Source organism: Hyperoodon ampullatus (genome assembly GCF_949752795.1).
Source record: "Hyperoodon ampullatus genome assembly, chromosome: 14".
NCBI classification, from domain to species: Eukaryota; Metazoa; Chordata; class Mammalia; order Artiodactyla; family Ziphiidae; genus Hyperoodon; species Hyperoodon ampullatus.
In genome coordinates, this window is record NC_136927.1 from 84,550,197 (window position 1) to 84,569,598 (window position 19,402).

The 19,402-nt window shown below is 49.9% G+C and overlaps 2 protein-coding genes across 2 annotated transcripts; one reads left to right on the forward strand and one right to left on the reverse strand.

The window, feature by feature from the left end:
* Positions 1-6,223: 6,223 nt before the first annotated feature.
* TUBB1 (tubulin beta 1 class VI) lies at positions 6,224-10,708 on the forward strand (the record flags this gene model as incomplete). The annotated part of the gene is made up of 4 exons (XM_079719234.1): positions 6,224-6,280; positions 8,639-8,747; positions 9,409-9,519; positions 9,630-10,708. 4 exons carry the CDS (start codon positions 6,224-6,226, stop codon positions 10,706-10,708), a joined length of 1,356 nt encoding a protein of 451 aa, XP_079575360.1.
* Positions 10,709-14,609: 3,901 nt separating this feature from the next.
* On the reverse strand, positions 14,610-18,802 carry ATP5F1E (ATP synthase F1 subunit epsilon). Its single transcript, XM_079719586.1, has 3 exons — positions 18,669-18,802; positions 16,442-16,568; positions 14,610-14,765 (listed from the first exon to the last, which is right to left on the reverse strand). Exons 1-2 carry the CDS (start codon positions 18,698-18,700, stop codon positions 16,445-16,447), a joined length of 156 nt encoding a protein of 51 aa, XP_079575712.1. The 5' UTR covers positions 18,701-18,802; the 3' UTR covers positions 14,610-14,765; positions 16,442-16,444.
* Between the last annotated feature and the right edge of the window lie 600 nt (positions 18,803-19,402).

The following is a 19,402-nucleotide window of genomic DNA, read 5'->3' on the forward strand; positions in this document are numbered from 1 at the left end:
TGTGCTCTGGGATCGAAGACCGTGCTGCCCGCTGCCCGAAGGCCGCTGCCCTCGAGGTGCAGGGCTCCTCGTCATGCACCGGTTCTCACCCAGCCCTCCCCGACCCTCCCTCCCTCTCGGCCTCCTTTGGTTCCCCACCCCGCTTCCGACCGTGGGCTTTTCCTATCAATCTGAACAACATATCAGCTGTGGTAAGAGCGGCGGTGTTACCCTGGTGGCCGCTGGTTTCCCTGGAGAGCAGTGGGCGCGACCTTTTGTGTTCTGTGAGCTCGCTCTGGGAGGACGGATGGAAGGTCAGGTAGAGGCCGTTGCGGTCGTGGACAGGAGAGCTGGCGGTGATAGGTTGGGGATTCTGCTGAGAGATGGCGAGCACGGGCACGTCTGTCTGGGCAGCAGGGCTGGCAGGACCCAGTTACGGGCCAGAGGTGAGGAGGAAGGCCCAGCTGGAGGCTGTCTGGCCGGTCCGCCTCTTGACACCTGGAATCATCCCTAGATGTAGAGATCCGCAGACCTGCGACCCACCTCTGGTTCTGCCGCGTCATCCTGGGACTTGAGCCGTCGGGTCCGTCTCCAAGCCTTAGTCTCTTCTACCAGATGGAGAGGAACCATCTCCTTGCCCAGAGGTATCAAGAGAGATGGGTGGCAGAGAACTTGGTAGCGGCCAGAGAGAGGGAACTCGGCAGGTGTGTCTCATTCCTGGAGGGGATTTCCTACTTCGCCGAGGTCCCTCGAGCCCCCAAAGAGGACTCAGCCGATATTTGTTGGATAAACGAGTGGATTTCTGAGACAGACAAAATGGAGATTTCTTGGACAAACACGGGGCTGGAAGAAGTATATATTCGTGTTTGATTTCACATGTTATGCTTCTCTGTCTTTCTGCCACTGAGCATTGTGAATCTGGAGCTGCACACCATGGGAGACGGGAGAGATACAACCGAGAAGGTTAACGTCTCCATACACCCTTAGAATCACGGCAACTCACGGGAAGTGTGTGTGTGTGTGTGTATGTGTTTCTGTGCGTGTGTTTCCTCCTGCAAGTCAGAGATGCCACAGCCCAGGATGCTGATTCTCAATGTACCCAGAGAGATGGCACCTTGTTCCCACCCTGGGCTTGGAAGCTGGGGAGGGATGGGGAGCCGTCGGCGTGGACCACCCGACGGGGAGAAGGTCTCAGACTCCTCCGTGGACCTGGGCAGCCTGGCTCAGTGAGAAACAGCGACTAGTTTTTAGTTAGTGCCTTTCTTCTTGCAGTCACTTATTCATCCTCCCCGAACTTGCTTTTACAGTAGGAGAACGCACGACGACGCAGAGTACAAGCAAGTGGAACTCAGTTCATCTGATGAGCTGCCCACACCCGGCTGAGTCACTCCTAATGGCTCCTCAGATGTCATGTTCTTGCTAAGACATTTGGAAAAATTTCTACCTCTGAATCACAAGCAAACACTGTAATTCACCAATCTTCTCTAAGTTATGCAAGGAAGTATGATGCCCTAAGAAGTGGAAGATCAGGGGCGGATGAAATCAATGAATTCTCTGGGAACTTTGTTTTTCTCCTAATCATTCATTTGCCGAATGCAGGGCTGGGGGAGCCCCATCCGACCACTGGGGTCATCTCCGGGGGAAGTCTGGCAGCAGCCGATGTGGCGTTTCTGGATGACACTAGGTTTTCCTTATCGTCTTGGTCCTGTTCCCATAATAGACCCGAGTGTCATCCAGGAAGGGGCTTGCTGCCACCCATCTTCTTGAGGACTGCTCCTCGGGACGAAGGGCTGGCCGCTGGTACTTAATCATTTCAGTGTCCTTGGGCGAGCAGGGTCACCCCCGGTGCACAGGGCAGTTTCGCTCCTGCCCTCTGCCCCGCTGAAGCTCCGCTCAGGGTCTGTCACCGTCACCTGCCTTTGTCACAGCCCTTCTCAGGGGAGAAGATGATTTTGTCATTCCTCACAGATGGCCACTTTTAATCACGTGCCGTGCTTCAGGGCAAGGGGTCACCTTCAGCCTGACAGGAGAGCAGACCTTGGGTCTCCCCCCGTGTGAACTGTCACATGTTCACCTGTGTGGCGGGAAGCGGCCACTTCTCGGGGACTGAAAAAGGCACTGTGTCTTCTCCTCCTCACTGGCTCTCGCTAACCTGGCAGCCAGAGGGGCGCACGTTCCCCAGGGAGCAGGTATCTTCATGAATAAGGACAGAGGAGCAGAGACAGGCTGGGGTCAGACGTGCTGCGTGTCCGGCCACTCTGTGCTACCCGGACGTGTTAAGTCCAGATGGAGAGCTCTGTGTACCCACAGCTAGCTTAGGCCAGATACATAGCAGGTGCTCAGTACCCAGGGCGCTGGTGCGTCTACGCAGTCAGCTGCGTCGCCACCTTCCATCCTGGGACGCTGACTTGGAAAACACTGCCTGCCCGGGGTGTTGAGGGCTGCTCAGTCCTCAACGCAGACCTGGGCCTCGGGACCGTCACCCCGCTTTCCAGCTGAGACAGCTCAGGTCTGGGGAGAGGTGGGCCCTGCTGAGCCGCAGCCTCCCTGCCTGGCATCCGCCCCCTACCCCCAACCCCCGCCCCTGGCAGCATCCCAAGCTCAGCACATGCCGCCCAGGCTGAGTAAACAGTGCTGGCCGCGCCGGAATCAAAGCAAACAGGGTTCCTCTTCTTCCGCCTTTTTGCCAGCTGCCCCATTAACAGAAAAACCTTTTAAGCGCTCATCTGGAAACCTGGCAAACTGAGGTGACCAAGAGAGGTGTGCTCCAGGGTGGAGGCTGGCGTGCCCAGCCCACTGCACCCTGCTCCTCTGGCATGCAGGGAACACATGCAGATCAAGGGTGTCCCTCAGGCCAGCCCCTGGGCCCTCCCAGCAGCTCTGCCCCCCACCGTGTCCTGCAGTGTCCCAAAATAGCTCGTGTGCTGACTCCACGTTCGATCCTGACATCCTTGTTCTTTGGAACAGTTTACGCTTTCAGCCTGGACCACCTCTTACGGGACGGAGGAAAGAGCCCTCGGCACCGAGCCCCACCCATTAGGGCACACTCGAGAATAAATACGTTCTTGGCGCTAAGAAAACTCGCCCTTCTGAGCAGGGCCGCTCAAACTCGCCCAGCTGTTGGTCTGCCCTCAGCAAACACTGACTGAGGCCCTGTTATGTATCAGGCACTTCGGGGACTCAAAAGGTGAAATGACACAGCAGCTCCCACGCTGGTGAGGAGATAAGGCAGGGGTATAAGTAATGAGCAAACACGACCGAATGTGGAAACTGCCACTAAAGCTCTGGGGCCACCAAAAGGGGGGGTGTCCCTGACCCCCCAGGGTCTGAGCTCCTGCTCCAGCCTCGGAGTCTGCTGGGCAGGGGAGGGCGGGCTGGTCAGGTGGGGACACAGAGGGAAGAGGAAGGGGCGAAGGCACCGGGGTAGGGAGAGTGGGGTGACTTCCTTGGAAACCGAAAGGTTCATTCTGTGTATGTATATGTATATATTTTAATTAAAGTATAGTTGATTTACAATATTGTGTTAGTTTCAGGTGTACAGCACTACACATATATACTATATATATATATATATATATATATATATATAGTGTATATATATATACTTTTCTTTTTCAGATTCTTTTCCCTCATAGGTTATTATGAAATATTGAGTATGGTTCCCTGTGCTCTACAGGAGGTCCTTGTTGCTTATCTATTTTATATATAGTAGTGTGTATCTGTTAACCCTAACCTCCGAACTTATTCCTCCCCTCTGCATTTTTTTTTTTTTTTTTTTTTTTGCGGTACACGGGCCTCTCACTGTTGTGGCCTCTCCCATTGCGGAGCACAGGCTCCAGGCGCGCAGGCTCAGCGGCCATGGCTCATGGGCCCAGCCACTCCGCGGCATGTGGGATCCTCCCGGACCGGGGCACGAACCCGTGTCCCCTGCGTCGGCAGGCGGACTATCAACCACTGCACCACCAGGGAAGCCCTGCATATTTTTTAATTTGTGAAAAATACTGCTAAGCACATGTAGATTTCTTTCTCTTGGATTTACGCAGTCTCCTCGTCTCTTTACCTTGGGGAGCGGCCAAGTTGGACCAGAAGCAGGTGTGGATCATGCGGTCATTCAGCTTTGAGTAGAAAGAAATTTCCAAACTAAGAAATGTTGCCAGAGTCCTCACCTTGTTCTAAGTTTGGAAAGATTCACCCGGTGTTAACATCTCCCCACGTTTGCTTAACCTCTCTCTCCATGTATCACGTTGTTATTGTTGCCCAGCTGTTTCACAGAAAGTTGCACGGTGACCTTGAATACCTGGCAATATCTCCTGAAAACAAGGACTTGCATTTGCATAGCCCCTGGGCTAAGATGGAGTTCAGAGATTCTAACGTGGCTACACTGTTATTATCCAATCTACACAGTCTGTATTCAAATGTCCACAATTGTCCCAGTCATGTCCCTTACAGCAACTCCTCCTCTGGTCCAGGACCTGACCCAGAGTCACACGGGGCTCTTGGTCAGCACGTGGCCGGTGAGGTCACCAGACAACGGACAGGAGAGGTCCTGCTGCTGACTCCAGGGGACAAAGTCCTTCTTCCCCGCCTGTGGGTTTCCTTCCCAGTGTTCAGCTCAGGTCTTTGCTCTGCGGTTGAACCCCTGGGAGTACTAGAGGCTGTCTTCCCCAGAAAGTCCTTTGGCAGTAACTTCCCTGCCCATGTCACTGACCTCACGTCGTGGGCCCCCAGAGGCCTCTAGAAAGGCACGGGGTTTAGGAGTTGACAGTCAGGCTGGGGCGTGCGGGGTGAGAGGTGATGGGCCGGGGGCTGCTGGTGGGCATGGTTTGCTGGGAGCGCTGGGCTGAGCACCTCCTGTGTGGCTGGGAGTCCGTTTGGGTCTAGGGGACTTCGTCGTCTGGTAAAGGACCCAACAGCAAACAGTGAGCCCGCCCCCCGTGACAAGAGCAAAGGGGCAACAAAGCACAGAGCTGGGGGGGTGAGGGGGCAGCCAGGCCCTGGTCTGGGCAGAAGGCTCGACAGAGCAGCTGCAGCCTCTGCATGAAGAGTGGCCTTGGCATGTCAGGGAGAGGCTAGTGAACGCCAGTGTGAACACTGGGCTGGGCGAGAGCAGTCGTGGGCTGAGAACCCGACGGCCCAGCGTCCAGGGAGGCGTCTTCCAGAGCCCTCACCATACAGGCTTTCTCAGGACCAGAGTTTGGAGGCTGTGCTGGGAAGGAAGCTTGGGGCCAGGTTAGCAAAGGCTTTGATGGCAAGCAGGGGAGTCTATTTTATTTATTTTTTAGAAGTTTTTTGTTTTGTTTTGTTTTTTTTACTTTTTTGGCCACCCCTCGCGGCATGTGGGATCTTGGTTCCCCCACCAGTGATCAGACCCACATCCTCTGCTTTGGAAGTGTGGAGTCTTAACCACTGAAATGCCAGGGAAGTCCCAAGCCAGGGAGTTTAGATTCTACGTCTTGACTGGGGTTTCCCAAACTCCCAAGAATCCATGTCACCCAGACAAATTTGGCCACAACTTCAAGAAGCAAACTTTCTCTTATTATCATTTTACTACTACACATACTAGTTATTTTTTTCTACTAACATCCAAGTATACAACATAAAAACTGTCCACCCGTGTTCCCCTGACGGTCACCTCAGCGCCACCAGTGGCTTTCAGACGAAGCTCGGCTGCAGGCGAGGGAGCCATGGCAGGTTCTTGAGGGAGGGTGGGGAGACGTCTTAGTGGTTGTATGTATGCCTGTAGTGAAGCCACTTCATGCTCTGGGATTCGTGGCCTCATCTGTCAAGCGATGCGTTTAGACAACAGGATTTCTAATAATACAACTGGCTTGGATGGGAAAGTTCTCTGGAGGTGGTCCTGGTCACCCAGTAATCTAGGAGCCTCACCAACTTGGGGCCCGGAGCCAGCGCTGGTGCTCAGAGTCCACCATGGAAGGCCTAGGCCTGGTGCCAGACTTCCACGCACCTTGAACAACGGCAGCCTGTGGTCTTGAACTCTAGGAAGTGACCAGGCGATATTCCGTGTTGGGAGAGGAAAAACCTCCCCCTCCACAAGGATGATAGGGGTTGGGCTGGGGCTGGGCCTCTGGGCTGGACACACCCTCGGGTCACACTGGGAGGTAGCCTGGTCAGCTGGTCCCATCGCTGCGATGACCAGAGCTGTGTGGGGCTCACAGCGGTGACGGGCGGCTCTCCCAGAGACTGGGGACCCTGTGAAGATCTTGCCCCTGGGCACAAAGCAAGGATGCGTGAGATCGTACACATTCAGATCGGCCAGTGCGGCAACCAGATCGGAGCCAAGGTAAGGAAAGTTCGATGACTAGTGCTGGCCTTTCCATGGTCCACAGTGCAGCCAACTCAGAAAATCCCCTAAGTTAGCAGGGCGGACCAGGAGCCCAGCAGATGGAGGCGCTTGCCGGGTATCTGACTTATTAAACGACACCTATAGTTCAAGAGACCCAGGAAATAGTAAAGACTTAAAGGGTTAATTTAATTCATGTTAATTTTGTTGACAGTTACATGTGTATAATACACCTGTCAACCATTTTTACTTTGATCACCTTAGCAGTGAACTTTTCGTATCTAAAACCAGGAATTTGTCTCAAAACAGTTTTCCAAAGTTTCTTGGGAAAATTTTTACACCGTGTTATACTAAGATATCTTTCCCTCCCTCCCATGTTTATGTTATAAAGTTAAAAAAGATCAACTACTATTTTATTTCGAATGCAACAGAAAATGAAAGAGGTAAACCTAGAAGTTTTTTGGGTCCAGCAGCAGAAATAATTAAAATATATCCTCTGGAATATAAAAGTTTTTCTCCTTCCCCCTTAAATTTTTCTAAAAAATACCTGGTACTGTTGGCCAATGCTAAAAAACAGATTCCAGAGCCCAAGGTCTCCAACCCTAATTTTAAGATGATCAGTTCTACTATACAACAACTGTCTATTTGCTATTTTGAAATTACTTTTACTAGTACGAATCACATTAAAAATTTAATTGCATTAAAACTTAAAAAAATTTAAATGTGATAAAATGGTATAAAAGTTACCATCGTAACCACGTTTAAGTGTACAGCTCAGTAATGTTAAGTATATTCACACTGTCGTGCCTCCAATCTCCAAAATGCTTTTCTTCTTGCAAAACTGAAAGTTGGTACCATGAAACACTAACTCCCCATTTCCCCTCCCCCTGCCCCTGGCAACCGCTTTTCTACTTTCTGTCTCTATGAATTTGACAGCTCTTGGTGGCTCATATAACAGTAGTTGTCCTTTTGTGAGTGGCTTATTTCACTCAGCATAGTGTCCTCAGTGTCCATCCCTGTTGTAGCCTGTGTCAGAATTTCCTTCCTTTTTAAGGCTGAATAATAGTCCATCCTATAGAGAGACTGCATTCTGTTTATCCAGTCATCTGTCAATGGATACGTGGATTGTTTCCAACTTTTGGCTATTGGAACTAGTGCAGCTATGAAAAAATGAAAGTCTTTTAATACAGGTGTTTAAAACCTGGGGCAAAGAAGATGACCGCTTGCAAAGGAGTCATCCTTCCTTGCCGAGTGATAAGACGTTTAAAACGAAGACACACGGAGAAGTGGGAGGCATGGGCCCCAACTGCCTGAAGTTGGAAGATAAGATGGAGAAAGGACCCCAGGAGGGAGTGGAGGGTCTAGACAGGGTCTCAGCTCTGAATCCAGAACTGTGTTGTCTAGTGGTTAGAGTCCCAGCAACTACTTATTATTTGGCGCCGTAAGAACTTTAAGACACATTTAATTTGTGGTGTGACAGAACTTAAATTTCTTTCTTTTCCCACACCCTGAAGAGTGCTGATAATTTACTATAAAGTAATCTTGTTCATAAGACCAAGGCCACATCAGAGCCATCCTTTACAAGATGTGGTTGGGAAAACACCCTTGGGGATTTTAACATTAAATGAATGTATTTTCATTGCACTTTACTATGTGCTCCTTCAGCGTAATGAAGAGGGGTTATCTCAGTAACTGTTTCCATTCCATATAAAGAGCTTGGCACCTACTATATTAATAAATACTGTGATGTGACTGAAAGTGTAGTATGTTTCAGATAGTTACAAGAGAAGAGCTATGCATAATTTTGAATCGAGTGCATACCTGATCACCCAAATGCACACAGTTTAAAAGTGTGCACAGGTGTCTTAGTGATGGGCTTTTGGGAAAAACTGCATGAAAATAAATCCGCAAAGTGAAATGAGATATTATTGTGAAATCAGATAAGAATTCAGTTTATTTTCACGTGCTGGGATCTATACTTTACTACCTGGAAGCACTGTAAGGCCAAACTAGAGATACACTTCTGATGTGAAATTCTAAAAGAACAGTATTAATGTACACAAGGGCCTGAATTTAATAGGAACAAAATCCAATGTCATATTTTATGTGTTGACATTTTATTGAAGCAGTTCAGGTTGACATAAAACTCAATCTTCACTTCATGGTGCGCAGAGGTAAAGGTAAAGAGTACATTACGCCATGGGGTGGGCAGTTAGGAAAAGGGCCCCCAAGATCATGTTGGGGAGGGAAGCAGGCCCAGGAGCCCTCACTTCCTGTCTTTCTGCTCAATGTGCTGTCGCCGACCTGGTGCTTGTTCGGGTCCCTCTGGACACTGACCTCCCCTCCTTCTGCTTTCAGTTCTGGGAGGTGATTGGCGAGGAGCATGGGATCGACTGGGCCGGAAGCTACCGCGGGGACAGCGCTCTGCAGCTGGAAAGGGTCAACGTGTACTACAACGAGGCCCACGGTAGGACCTCACTGTCGGCCCCCGTCACGGGGGCCCCAGTGGACACGGCAGAGAGAGGAGGCCCCATGAGACCAGAACGCCAGCTGGGGGATGTCCCGAGTGACTGAGGGCAGGACTGGCCACTGGAGGGTCACTGGTCTCTGGTCACTGGAGGGGGGCAAACTCTCAACACAAGCAGTTTAGGCCCCGAGCTGCCTTTCTGGGTTTTATTTTATTTAATGAATTAATTTATTTTTTAATTTTTAAAAAATTTTATTTCAGCTGTGCTGCACGGCTTGTGGGATCTTAGTCCCCCGACCAGGGATTGAACGCGTGCCCTCGGCAGGGAGAGCATGGTAGTCCTAACCACTGGGTCACTGGGGAATTCTCCCTTTCTGGTTTTTAAATAAAAAGTAGAAGCATTTCCAATAGGAACAAAATCCCTGTCACTGGCAAGACAACAAACAAAACGGACAACGATGGAAGAAGTTATTTCTGCAGCATCCTACAGATTTGTGTGATTGCTGTTGCAGTCCAAGATATGATTTCCAGTCCTTCTATCAAAGACACCTTCTAGGAGGGCTTTTTTCTTCTGGACCCATGTCACAAGGTTCTACTCTGATGAAACATTAACCTTTAGAAAAACAGCAGTTGGCTGACTTCTTCCTATTTTTCCACGCAGGTAAGAAATACGTGCCCCGAGCAGTCTTGGTGGACCTGGAACCTGGGACCATGGACAGCATCCGATCCAGCCGACTGGGGGCCCTCTTCCAGCCGGACAGCTTTGTCCACGGTAGGTTTTCCTGGAAGGTTCCAGCGGGAAGAGAGGAGCGCCTCCTGGTGTGTTGCTGCCGACACCCTTCCCCCGACCCCAGCGGGCTAACCGAGTCCCTTGTGCCGCAGGTAACTCTGGGGCCGGCAACAACTGGGCCAAGGGCCACTACACGGAGGGGGCCGAGCTGGTGGAGAGCGTGCTGGACGCGGTGCGCGCCGAGGCCGAGGGCTGCGACTGCCTGCAGGGCTTCCAGCTCGTGCACTCGCTGGGCGGGGGCACGGGCTCGGGGATGGGCACGCTGCTCCTGGGCAAGATCCGCGAGGAGTACCCCGACCGCATCCTCCACTCCTTCAGCGTGATGCCCTCGCCCAAGGTGTCGGACACGGTGGTGGAGCCCTACAACGCCGTGCTGTCCGTGCACCAACTCCTGCAGAACTCGGACGCCTGCTTCTGCATCGACAACGAGGCCCTCTACGACATCTGCTTCCGCACCCTCCGGCTGGCCACGCCCACCTACGGCGACCTCAACCACCTGGTGTCCCTGACCATGAGTGGCGTCACCACGTCGCTGCGCTTCCCGGGCCAGCTCAACGCCGACCTGCGCAAGCTGGCCGTGAACATGGTGCCCTTCCCGCGCCTGCACTTCTTCATGCCCGGCTTCGCGCCGCTCACGGCCCAGGGCAGCCAGCAGTACCGCGCGCTCTCAGTGGCCGAGCTCACCCAGCAGATGTTCGACGCCCGCAACACCATGGCCGCCTGCGACCCCCGCCGCGGCCGCTACCTGACCGTGGCCTGCATCTTCCGGGGGAGGATGTCCACCAAGGAGGTGGACGCGCAGCTGCTCGCCGTGCAGACCAGGAGCAGCGGCTGCTTCGTGGAGTGGATTCCCAACAACGTCAAGGTGGCCGTGTGCGACATCCCGCCCCGGGGGCTGAGCATGGCGGCCACCTTCATCGGCAACAGCACGGCCATCCAGGAGCTCTTCAGCAGGATTTCTGAGCACTTCTCGGCCATGTTCAAGAGGAAGGCCTTCGTGCACTGGTACACAGGCGAGGGCATGGACATCGATGAGTTTGCCGAAGCCGAGAGTAATATCCAGGATTTGGTGTCCGAGTACCAACAGCTTCAAGATGCCGAAGCAGTTCCGGAGGAGAAGGAGGAGGTCGGGGGGGAGGCAGAAACGGAACCAGGAGATAAGAGACATTAACCACGCGAGAAGCTGTGCGCGGCTGGCCACGGCGTGGAGTCACGTCCAGTGTTCTCACCTAGGATGAGGGAGTCCCCACGGCCGTCCCCGGCCGGTTCTGCACCGCAGCACCACAACCCACACGCAGCCACCCAGTATTAGCTTCAACACAGGACTGCGCGGGGGTGGGGTGGGGGGAGCACTGATGGGCAGTAGGGTTTTCTGCTGGCACCGACTAGCCTTGATAGAGCTTCATATTCCCTGCCCACTCTAGCCGTTTCTTTCTAATAGCCTGGTGGAATTTATGGTAAAGCGCTCCCTCTGTTTAAAGATCTGGATTGGCTATTTGCTGTATGCCTAGCACCGCGCCAGGCATCAGGGCTCCACACGTGGATGCGTGGGGAGCCACTGCAGTTGAGGTTAAATTGTAAACGCTTTAGCTACGCTGGTAAGCGTCCCGGAATCTGTACTTGGCATCCCGGGCTGCTAAGGCTCTTCCTGCAGGTTCTCTCTTAACTCGCTGCCCGCAGCCCACCTGCTCACACCTGCCGGCCTCCAGAAAAGCCAGGTGACTGCTTGGTGTGCGGGAGGTTCGCGGAGGTAAATGGGCTTCAGCGTCCACTAGTAAATTGTGGAGACCGTGTGTACGTTTCAACGTACCAACGGCAAAGGGCAAAAGGGAAGATAGGAGAGTGGCATTCCTTCCCACAAATACCTGGGCAAAAAAATAAAAACCAAAAAACGACAAGCAAAACTCGAGAACTCCAATCCTCTGATCTTTATGTCTGAAGAGCTAGCTTTTAACATATGTGTATTTACATACTTTTAAGTTTATTAGTGTTTGATTCTGGGAATTCATTCATCATCATCTTTGGTTTTCCTTGTAAAGGCTATTTCGAAATGCCCTTTTCACTTTCATGTGGCGATCACCTCCTGAAAGCTCCCTGTAGCCGCTCTGTTCTTTAAAAGGGCACAGGAGCGCTCGGCAACCATTCAAACGGAGGAATTAAGCAGCGGTGGCTGCAGTGTCCTTCGCGGTTACGGAGGACATCGTCTCATTAGGGAACTTTTACAGTTCAAATTAATTAGCAGAAGTTGCCATAGATGTTTGCATGATGATGCAGCTTTAAGCATTACATGATTTTAATCTGCTCACATTACAAGAGGACCAGATACACAAAAGCGTAATCAGATCATCCATAACTTCTTAATTACAGTTTACCTATTCCTGACATGCAGCACTGCCATCCCTTCCAGCGCTGTACGGGTTTTAATGGCCTTCTAGAATTACCACGGAGCTGTCCTATTTGATCCATGAGTAGCTGGTGACAGGAGGAAATATTTACTTGCAGGCAACTGGATTTGCTCTGTCATCTGCAGTAATGAGGTAGCCGGTGAACGGGTGACAGCAGCTCATTTTGAGAAACTTCACTCTTTTCATGTAGTCTCATGAGGAAATAACTAAAACATGTACCAAGAGAAAATTAAGTCTCGCTGTTGGTATCATGACAAGTCTTCTATTTCCAGAATTACAAAAAAAAAAAAAAAATTTAAATACTTTCTACTTGTGGCTCAAAATGCACTAAAAACAAAAGTAGATTTAAAAGTAGACTTAAGGAACTGCACCTAAACTACTCCTAGTTTGAAGTTCATAACTTCCTTAGATGCTAAAGACTTATAACCTGCGATTACATAAGAATTTACACACACGGTTCCTCTAGCACTTTTTTTCACTTTCTCAAATCTAAAAAGGCAATTAAATAGATGCAAGAAAGGACAAGGATCTAAATTAAAAAAAAACCCTGCTGATTTATATTACTATAAAGACTTTTGTTTGCTCAACAGTAATCATTAAAATAAAAGAAATACAATTTTAAATGGCTAAATTGCTTTATTTCAGACTAAATAAATTCCTTTTCTTGGAATTCTAACCGTCCAGCCTGATTAACGTGAGTAAAAGTTAAAACTATTTTCAGAATGCATCTCACCACCCTACTCTTTTGTATGGTAGAAATAGATTAAAAAAAAAAAAACCAAAAAACCCCACTAGAAACCAAAAGAAAGCCGTCCCCTTTGATTCTGAAGAGCCTATTCCTTTAGCTGTATGGTTGCTACAGCGACATTGGTCTCTCAGAGACCAAGACGGTAGAATCAGAATTTTAGAGCTTGTCCGATTCCTTCACTTCACACACAAGAACACTGCGTGAGTGAAGAGACTGAATCCCTCACAAATCACTCAGGTGGTTAGTGAAATACCCACAACAAGATCTGATCAGGGCCCCCTGGTAATCTGGACACAGTGGTCCTGCCAGCTCCCAGCAGGGCATGAGGCAGGGCATCACAGTATCGGTTCAGGATTTTTTAATCACAGAGGAGCCTCAAAGAATCTTTACTGAGCAGTGAATCTGTCCTTTACTCAGTTGACTTAATCCTTTCCATACCACAAGCCCTGTCCCTAAGTCTCGTCTCTAATTATCCCATTTGCCTCCTGAATAAATGACTTATCTCTAATTGAATTGGCTGGAAAGAATTTAGCCCTTCGCCTATCAGTTACTTTATTTGCCTGGTACCAAAAAGGCCCCACAGCCTTGTGATCCATTTATTCCTGTCCCTGTAATGAACGATGCCTCCTGGTACCTTAATTGTGGGGACCGGAAGCATGCCAACTGAGGGGCCTTGACTTCAAAAGAGCAGGACAACAGCCTGAGGCACAGGGCACAAGGGGCTCGTAGACTGCTTCTGTCCAGCCCTGCAGCTCCTCCTCGTGTGCCCCATGCCAAGAATGAGATAAAGCCTGCAGGTCAAGTGTCCAGGGCAGGAAGTCCTCTCCAGAAGCCAACAACAAAGGCGTGTTCTTGCCCTCATCCTTGGCATGGTGGAGTGGCCGTGATAAATTATTGTTAGCTTAAGTACCAAGCTGAGAACCTGTCCTGGGGCAGAAGCTAAACGGTGTTTCAACATTTCCTGTCCAAGTGTATCTCTCCATCTCCAGAAGTGGGTAAAAATCAAGCAGTTAACTTTGCAATTTTGTAAACTTTGGGGTTTTACTTGGCTGAGTGCCTTCAAGTTTCAAAGAAAGAGAAAAACACCCCACTGGCAACAATTCTTCAACCCTAAATATTTAATAGGTAAATGAATCACCGTGAAAACATCATGGACCTGCTGTCATGATCATGCCCTAGACCTGCAGTCCAGAAGCTTAGATTTTCACGTCAGCTCGGCCATCAGCTCGGTAAGCATGTTGCGAAGCAGCTTTGCCTCGTTTCCTATGAGAAATGCTCCCAGAATATAAAGATTCACTTATAAGACAATGTGAAAAGTATCTTGTGCTTAGTGAATTTCAACAATAGTACTTCTCTATAGCTTTGAAGTGCACGATAGAAAATGAATACAATTTAGCATTTCTTCTCCGCATCTACACTTTCCATAATTATTCACACTCAGCCTGCTTAGTGGCACCACCTGGATACGGCTGCCGGCGGCATTAGGACGAGGCCAGCAGACAACCCGGCCCACCCCCGACCCCAACCCAGTGCTCTGACATGACGTCTGCAATTCAAAGATAAGGGGCAAGACAGCCTCGATGACGGAGCCCAATTCTGTCAATTATGTCACGAAAAAGAGAACCTTCTCTTTTGAGACATTTTCAAAATGTCTCCGGGATCCCTCTGGTCACTAGACATGATATCTGTTCTCCCTTTAACTTTTTTTTCAGCTGTGCGTCTTACAGGATCTTAGTTCGCCAACCAGGGATCGAACCCGTGCCCCGTGCAGTGGAAGCTCAGAGTCCTAACCACTGGACCACCAGGGAATTCACTGTTCTCCTTTAAAAAGCCCTGGTTCGTATGATCATAATCCTGCAGTTGTGTGGTAGTTCCCAAACAGAAAAAGTCCGAGAGAAACCAAAAACCAACAGCAAGAGTGAACTGTACTTTAATTTATTGGCATTGTCAATCTATGAACAAGACAGGTTTTTTTTTTTTTTTTTTCCACAAAGGGGGATCGTTTTCAATCTGCCATACCACGTGCCCACACATCTTCACCATGAACATGCAGCATTTCAAGCTGTAGTCAGGGTCTACGAGGAAAAGAGAAACAGCAAGTTGCCAGTCCTTCATGTTTTCTTAAAAATCCAGCACGAATAGGGAAAGTAACTTCCTTATAATGAGCAGTATAATATGACTGCAGATCCAGTTCTCTCAGTTGGTGATAAAGCCTGGCTCTCAGCTGTAAAAAGTGCAGGTTCACGTGCACTGCCTTAGCCGAAGAGGCACTTCCCTGCTAAGTAAAACCAAACACTCTCCCCGCAATAAAGAAACACTCTGCCTTTAAAAGACGCTAAATCCCCTATGCTGAGGCGGTGGGGCTGCGTCCCCAGCACGATGGATAGAGAACAGTCACTGTTCTGCTTACCGGAGCTGGACACTACTTCCTGGCCCAAAGGACATTACAAGGTGGAGGGAGTTCGATGCAGAGTCTGGCTCGGCCACGCTGCAGGCACAGGCTGGGTGATTTTTCTGTTAGCTCGTTGTTAAAACAAAACAACCCAACCTAAAACCAGGTTTCATTCCTCAGAATTATGAGATCAGACAGAGAGCCCCAGAAAAAGGGCTCAACACCGCATCTCCAGACTTGTAATAAAATATTTACTAATTCAGAATGAAAATGAAAAGTGCTTAGGGGAGACAGTTCCAATAAGTAAAATCGCTCATAACCACAAGCTGCCAAAGGATTACTATTTATCACATTTCCCTGCAACTGCGGGTCTGAAGCTTTTTTAAAGCTTAACAAGAAAATTAAATCTGAAAAACATCCTTCTGGTAATTTGCCTTGCTTGATCTTTGAAATAATAATGTCAAGAAAGCAGTTTAGAGATCAAATCACTTTAATAGTTTGGAACACAAAAGTCTGAACTTATCAACTGTACGAAACTGTCTTACTTTGCATTGCCAACATGAGAAGTAAAATGAACCAAACTCTGAAAACATAAATTTAGCAAAACAGTATTCACTGCACGGTCTTGCCGATTTTATTGCTTGATAAAATAGCAGGACCCTTGCCTGTACTTGTAGCCCTATGTTTGGGAAGTAGTGATTTGTGAGAACATTAGCAGATGCGGGGGAAATAAAAACTCAAAGAACTAATTTTTCATGCTCCTGAACTGTTACATAACTCCAATAACAATTATAAAAGTGGGGAGTTTATCGTCCGAATTATTTGATTTTGTGCAGACACACGAAACACGTTTAATTAACATAAGATGGCTTTCTACCTAGCATTGCTCAATGAACTGAAAATCAACGTGGCCGTTACTTCTGCTTGTCAGGGCCTCGAAATGACATTCTTTGATGATGCCACGGGGCTTCCACAACCTGTATGCCTGACATGATCATCCCACTAACTAACTTCTAGATGTGCTGATGGACCAAATTGTGGACAGAAGGTAGAACTAAAATTATTTTGATTTTTAAAAGCTCTCTAAAGGGCTTCCCTGGTGGCGCAGTGGTTGAGAGTCCGTCTGCCGATGCAGGGGACACGGGTTTGTGCCCCGGTCCGGGAAGATCCCACGTGCCGTGGAGCGGCTGGGCCCGTGAGCCATGGCCGCTGAGCCTGCACGTCCGGAGCCTGTGCTCCGCAACGGGAGAGGCCACAACAGTGAGAGGCCCGCGTACTGCAAAAAAAAAAAAAAAAAAAAAAAAAGGCTCTCTAAAAACTTAAGATGCAACTCTTTCTCTAAATCCACCAGCAACTTACAGATTATTCCTTTTTCACTTTCACAATTTTTATGCTGCTGCCAGAAGTCTTCTCGATGTTTGCTTTGAATTCCGTCTTCAGTGCATCCCTCACTGCTTTTGCACAGATCTGGGAGTATCGGATGTAGCTGGAGGAACACGAGAGACAATATAAAGCTAATTATCAATGATCCAGCCAGACTTGCTGTGTGGCTGTGCTTTTGTTTTTCTTCCTATACTTTTCATTTTGGTTGGATTGTACATCATTGTAGAACTGAACTTAAAAATGACTAATGCAGGGCTTCCCTGGTGGTGCAGTGGTTAAGAATCCGCCTGCCAATGCAGGGGACTTGGGTTTGAACCCTGGTCCGGGAAGATCCCACATGCCGCGGAGCAATTAAGCCCGTGTGCTCCAACTACTGAGGCCCACGCGCCCTAGAGCCCACGCTCCACAACGAGAAGCCACCGCAATGAAAAGCCTGTGCGCAGAAACGAAGACTCAACACAGCCAAAAAAAAAAAAAAAAAGTTAACTAATTTTTAAAAAATGACTAATGCAAAAGGAATCTATACAAAGAAAAAGAAGAGCAGAAAGAAATGTATCAAAGTCTTAAATGGGGTTAGGTGATTTTTGGTTTTTCTTCTTTGCAGTGTTTTCTCTTTAATACATATTAATTTGAAATAAAAGATGCATATATTAGAGAAAAAAATCCCACAGCACAGTAAACAGTCCTAAATGTTAACAGAGGGTATAATATGAGTGGTTTTTTTCCATTTCTCTATTTAAAATTTTTTCTTTTATTATTCTTACAAGGTAAAGTATACATAATTAAAAGAGAAAAAAACTATTTTGAATTAAAACAGCTCTACTTCTGATTATTTATAGGTTTTCCTGAGAATACTGGATTCTGCTTGTCAGGTCTGCCATTGAAAATACTTCCCAACCAAGGTTTCTAAATTAAACTGAGATGTCCTTCGAGAACACCATCAATTCTAGCAAAATATCCAACAGCCTGCTTCCTGTTTGGTAGATGGACTCCCATCAACATCTTATTTTCCAAAAGATGTCAGCTCACTTTTTACACTTTTTGAAAACAGGAAGGACAGAGGGGAGGGAGCTGCTGACTATTTTCTCATGTTTCAGGTTTGTTTTTTTGGGCCAGAGGTAGGAGTTCCAATTCTTGCTTCCACTCCTACTAATTGGTGAATTTTAAGCTGTTCCATCTTTTGGGCTAATTTATTCTGTAAAAACAACAGAGCAAAGCAGAAGGATAACAGTATTTGCCCCACTGGTGGTAGGGAGGAGGAAAGACAAAGTGTGGAGAGCAGGACTGCCCCCCCTATCTCGTAGTAGGCGCTTAATACATGGTCCCTCTGACTGGGACCATCATCCTTCCAACTGTACAAAACTCTGCTTGACCTTGAAAGTCAGGACACACTTGGGTTGCCCACAGTCACATACCCACAGAAGGTCACTACTAGGAGGTGCTAATTAATCTAGTCAAGTAACAAGGTGTGCTAACCTGAGCCAGGTGAGCGGCTCAACTGGGTGCACAGGCAAAGAAACCAGGTGTGACACCTAGATCCATGGTGTCTCCATTTCACCAGAAGCCATGTCCTCCAGTGGGTTCCATAGTTTGGCTTCCCAAGAGCCACCACTCACCTTGTGGCAGAGCTTTGTACACCTTACCGAGGGCTTTCAGCCGTTTTACCAATAAGGAAACCTGAGAGCAACAGGAGCTAATTTAAATAAAAGATGGATATGCCATTTTAAAAGGCCCCACCTTAATGCTAGAACGGCCAGGTATGGTGACCGTGGTTACCTCCAGAGACCTCTCTCCGCTCCTTCGAGTTCTCAAGTTTTATGTGGCTCTGTTACTTCTAGAACGTCAACCGAGTGTAATTCAAAGGACAAAGGCCCCGCGGGTGAGAAGCGCCGTCCTCGGGAAGACACGGCACTTGTCGACGCCTTCACGGCGGCGCACAGGTGATCGGCGGCGCCCCTGGCAGGTGCGGGCAGGTGCTCGGCCCCGGCGCGCAGGCATCCCACGGCCGTGAGCAGGCATCCCACGGCCGTGAGCAGGCATCCCACGGCCGTGAGCCCGCATCCCACGGCCGTGAGCCCGGCCTCCCCGTCCGCAGGCCGCCATCTTGGGGCCGCACTCACGCGCCCGGCGTGACCTCCGACCCCGGTTCGCCCCGGACCTCTCCGCGCCCCAGCTGTCCGCCCCTCCCGATGCCCGGCCCTACCTGAGTCCAGCTTGTCGCCAGTACGCCACCATGATGTCGCGAGAGGGGGCGCGTCGGGATGAATCGCGAGGCCCCGTCAAGGTCGGCTCAGCGCGAGGGCCGGCTGCCGGAAGGTCAGGCCTGAGAAGCGGAAGGGGCGGAGCTCCGCACCTGCCAATCCCACCGCCTCTTGCCCCGCCCCGCCCTCCCGAACGGCCTCTGCCGTCTCGCCGTAGAATCACCTAGGCGCCGCGAGCCAATGGGGGCGCGCGGCCCGGGCCGCAGGTGCCAATCCTCGGGCGGGCCGGCCGGCCGCGCGTTCCTATTGGCTCCGCGGGCTTCCGTAGTGGTCCTGGCGGGGGCGGTGGGGCGCGGCGGCGGGGCGAGAGGGGAGTTGGGGAGGGAACGCACGACTCGGGGCCGCGTCGAGGTCGGTGTCGGGGCGCACCCCCCCCGACCCCGGACCCGACGGCCACGTCCAGACCTTGATGTTGACAACACTCAAGCATGTCCGCCCAGAGTTAGTTAAAACGAGCCGCCCCCCGACAATCCCTAGGGGTTTCAGGCCGGCCCGGGGCACCAGAACCTGGCCGGGGAGAATGGACTGGACATCGGAGGGAGGCGGGGAGGAGGCGCAGCGCGTCCAACTTAAGAGACTCAACCTCGCGGCGCAGAGCCGGCTCGAGCGCGCGGCAATTAGGTGAATTCTTACAAGGAAAAACACTTCTTTTGCTCCTTAGTTATTAAAAAGAAAT

Coding starts and splice junctions, on each gene's coding strand:
- ATP5F1E (XM_079719586.1), bottom strand. CDS start 18,700: ATGGTGGCGTACTGGCGACAAGCTGGACTCAG. Junction 16,569..18,668: donor TGGCGACAAGCTGGACTCAG/GTAGGGCCGGGC, acceptor GTGTTCCTCCAG/CTACATCCGATACTCCCAGA.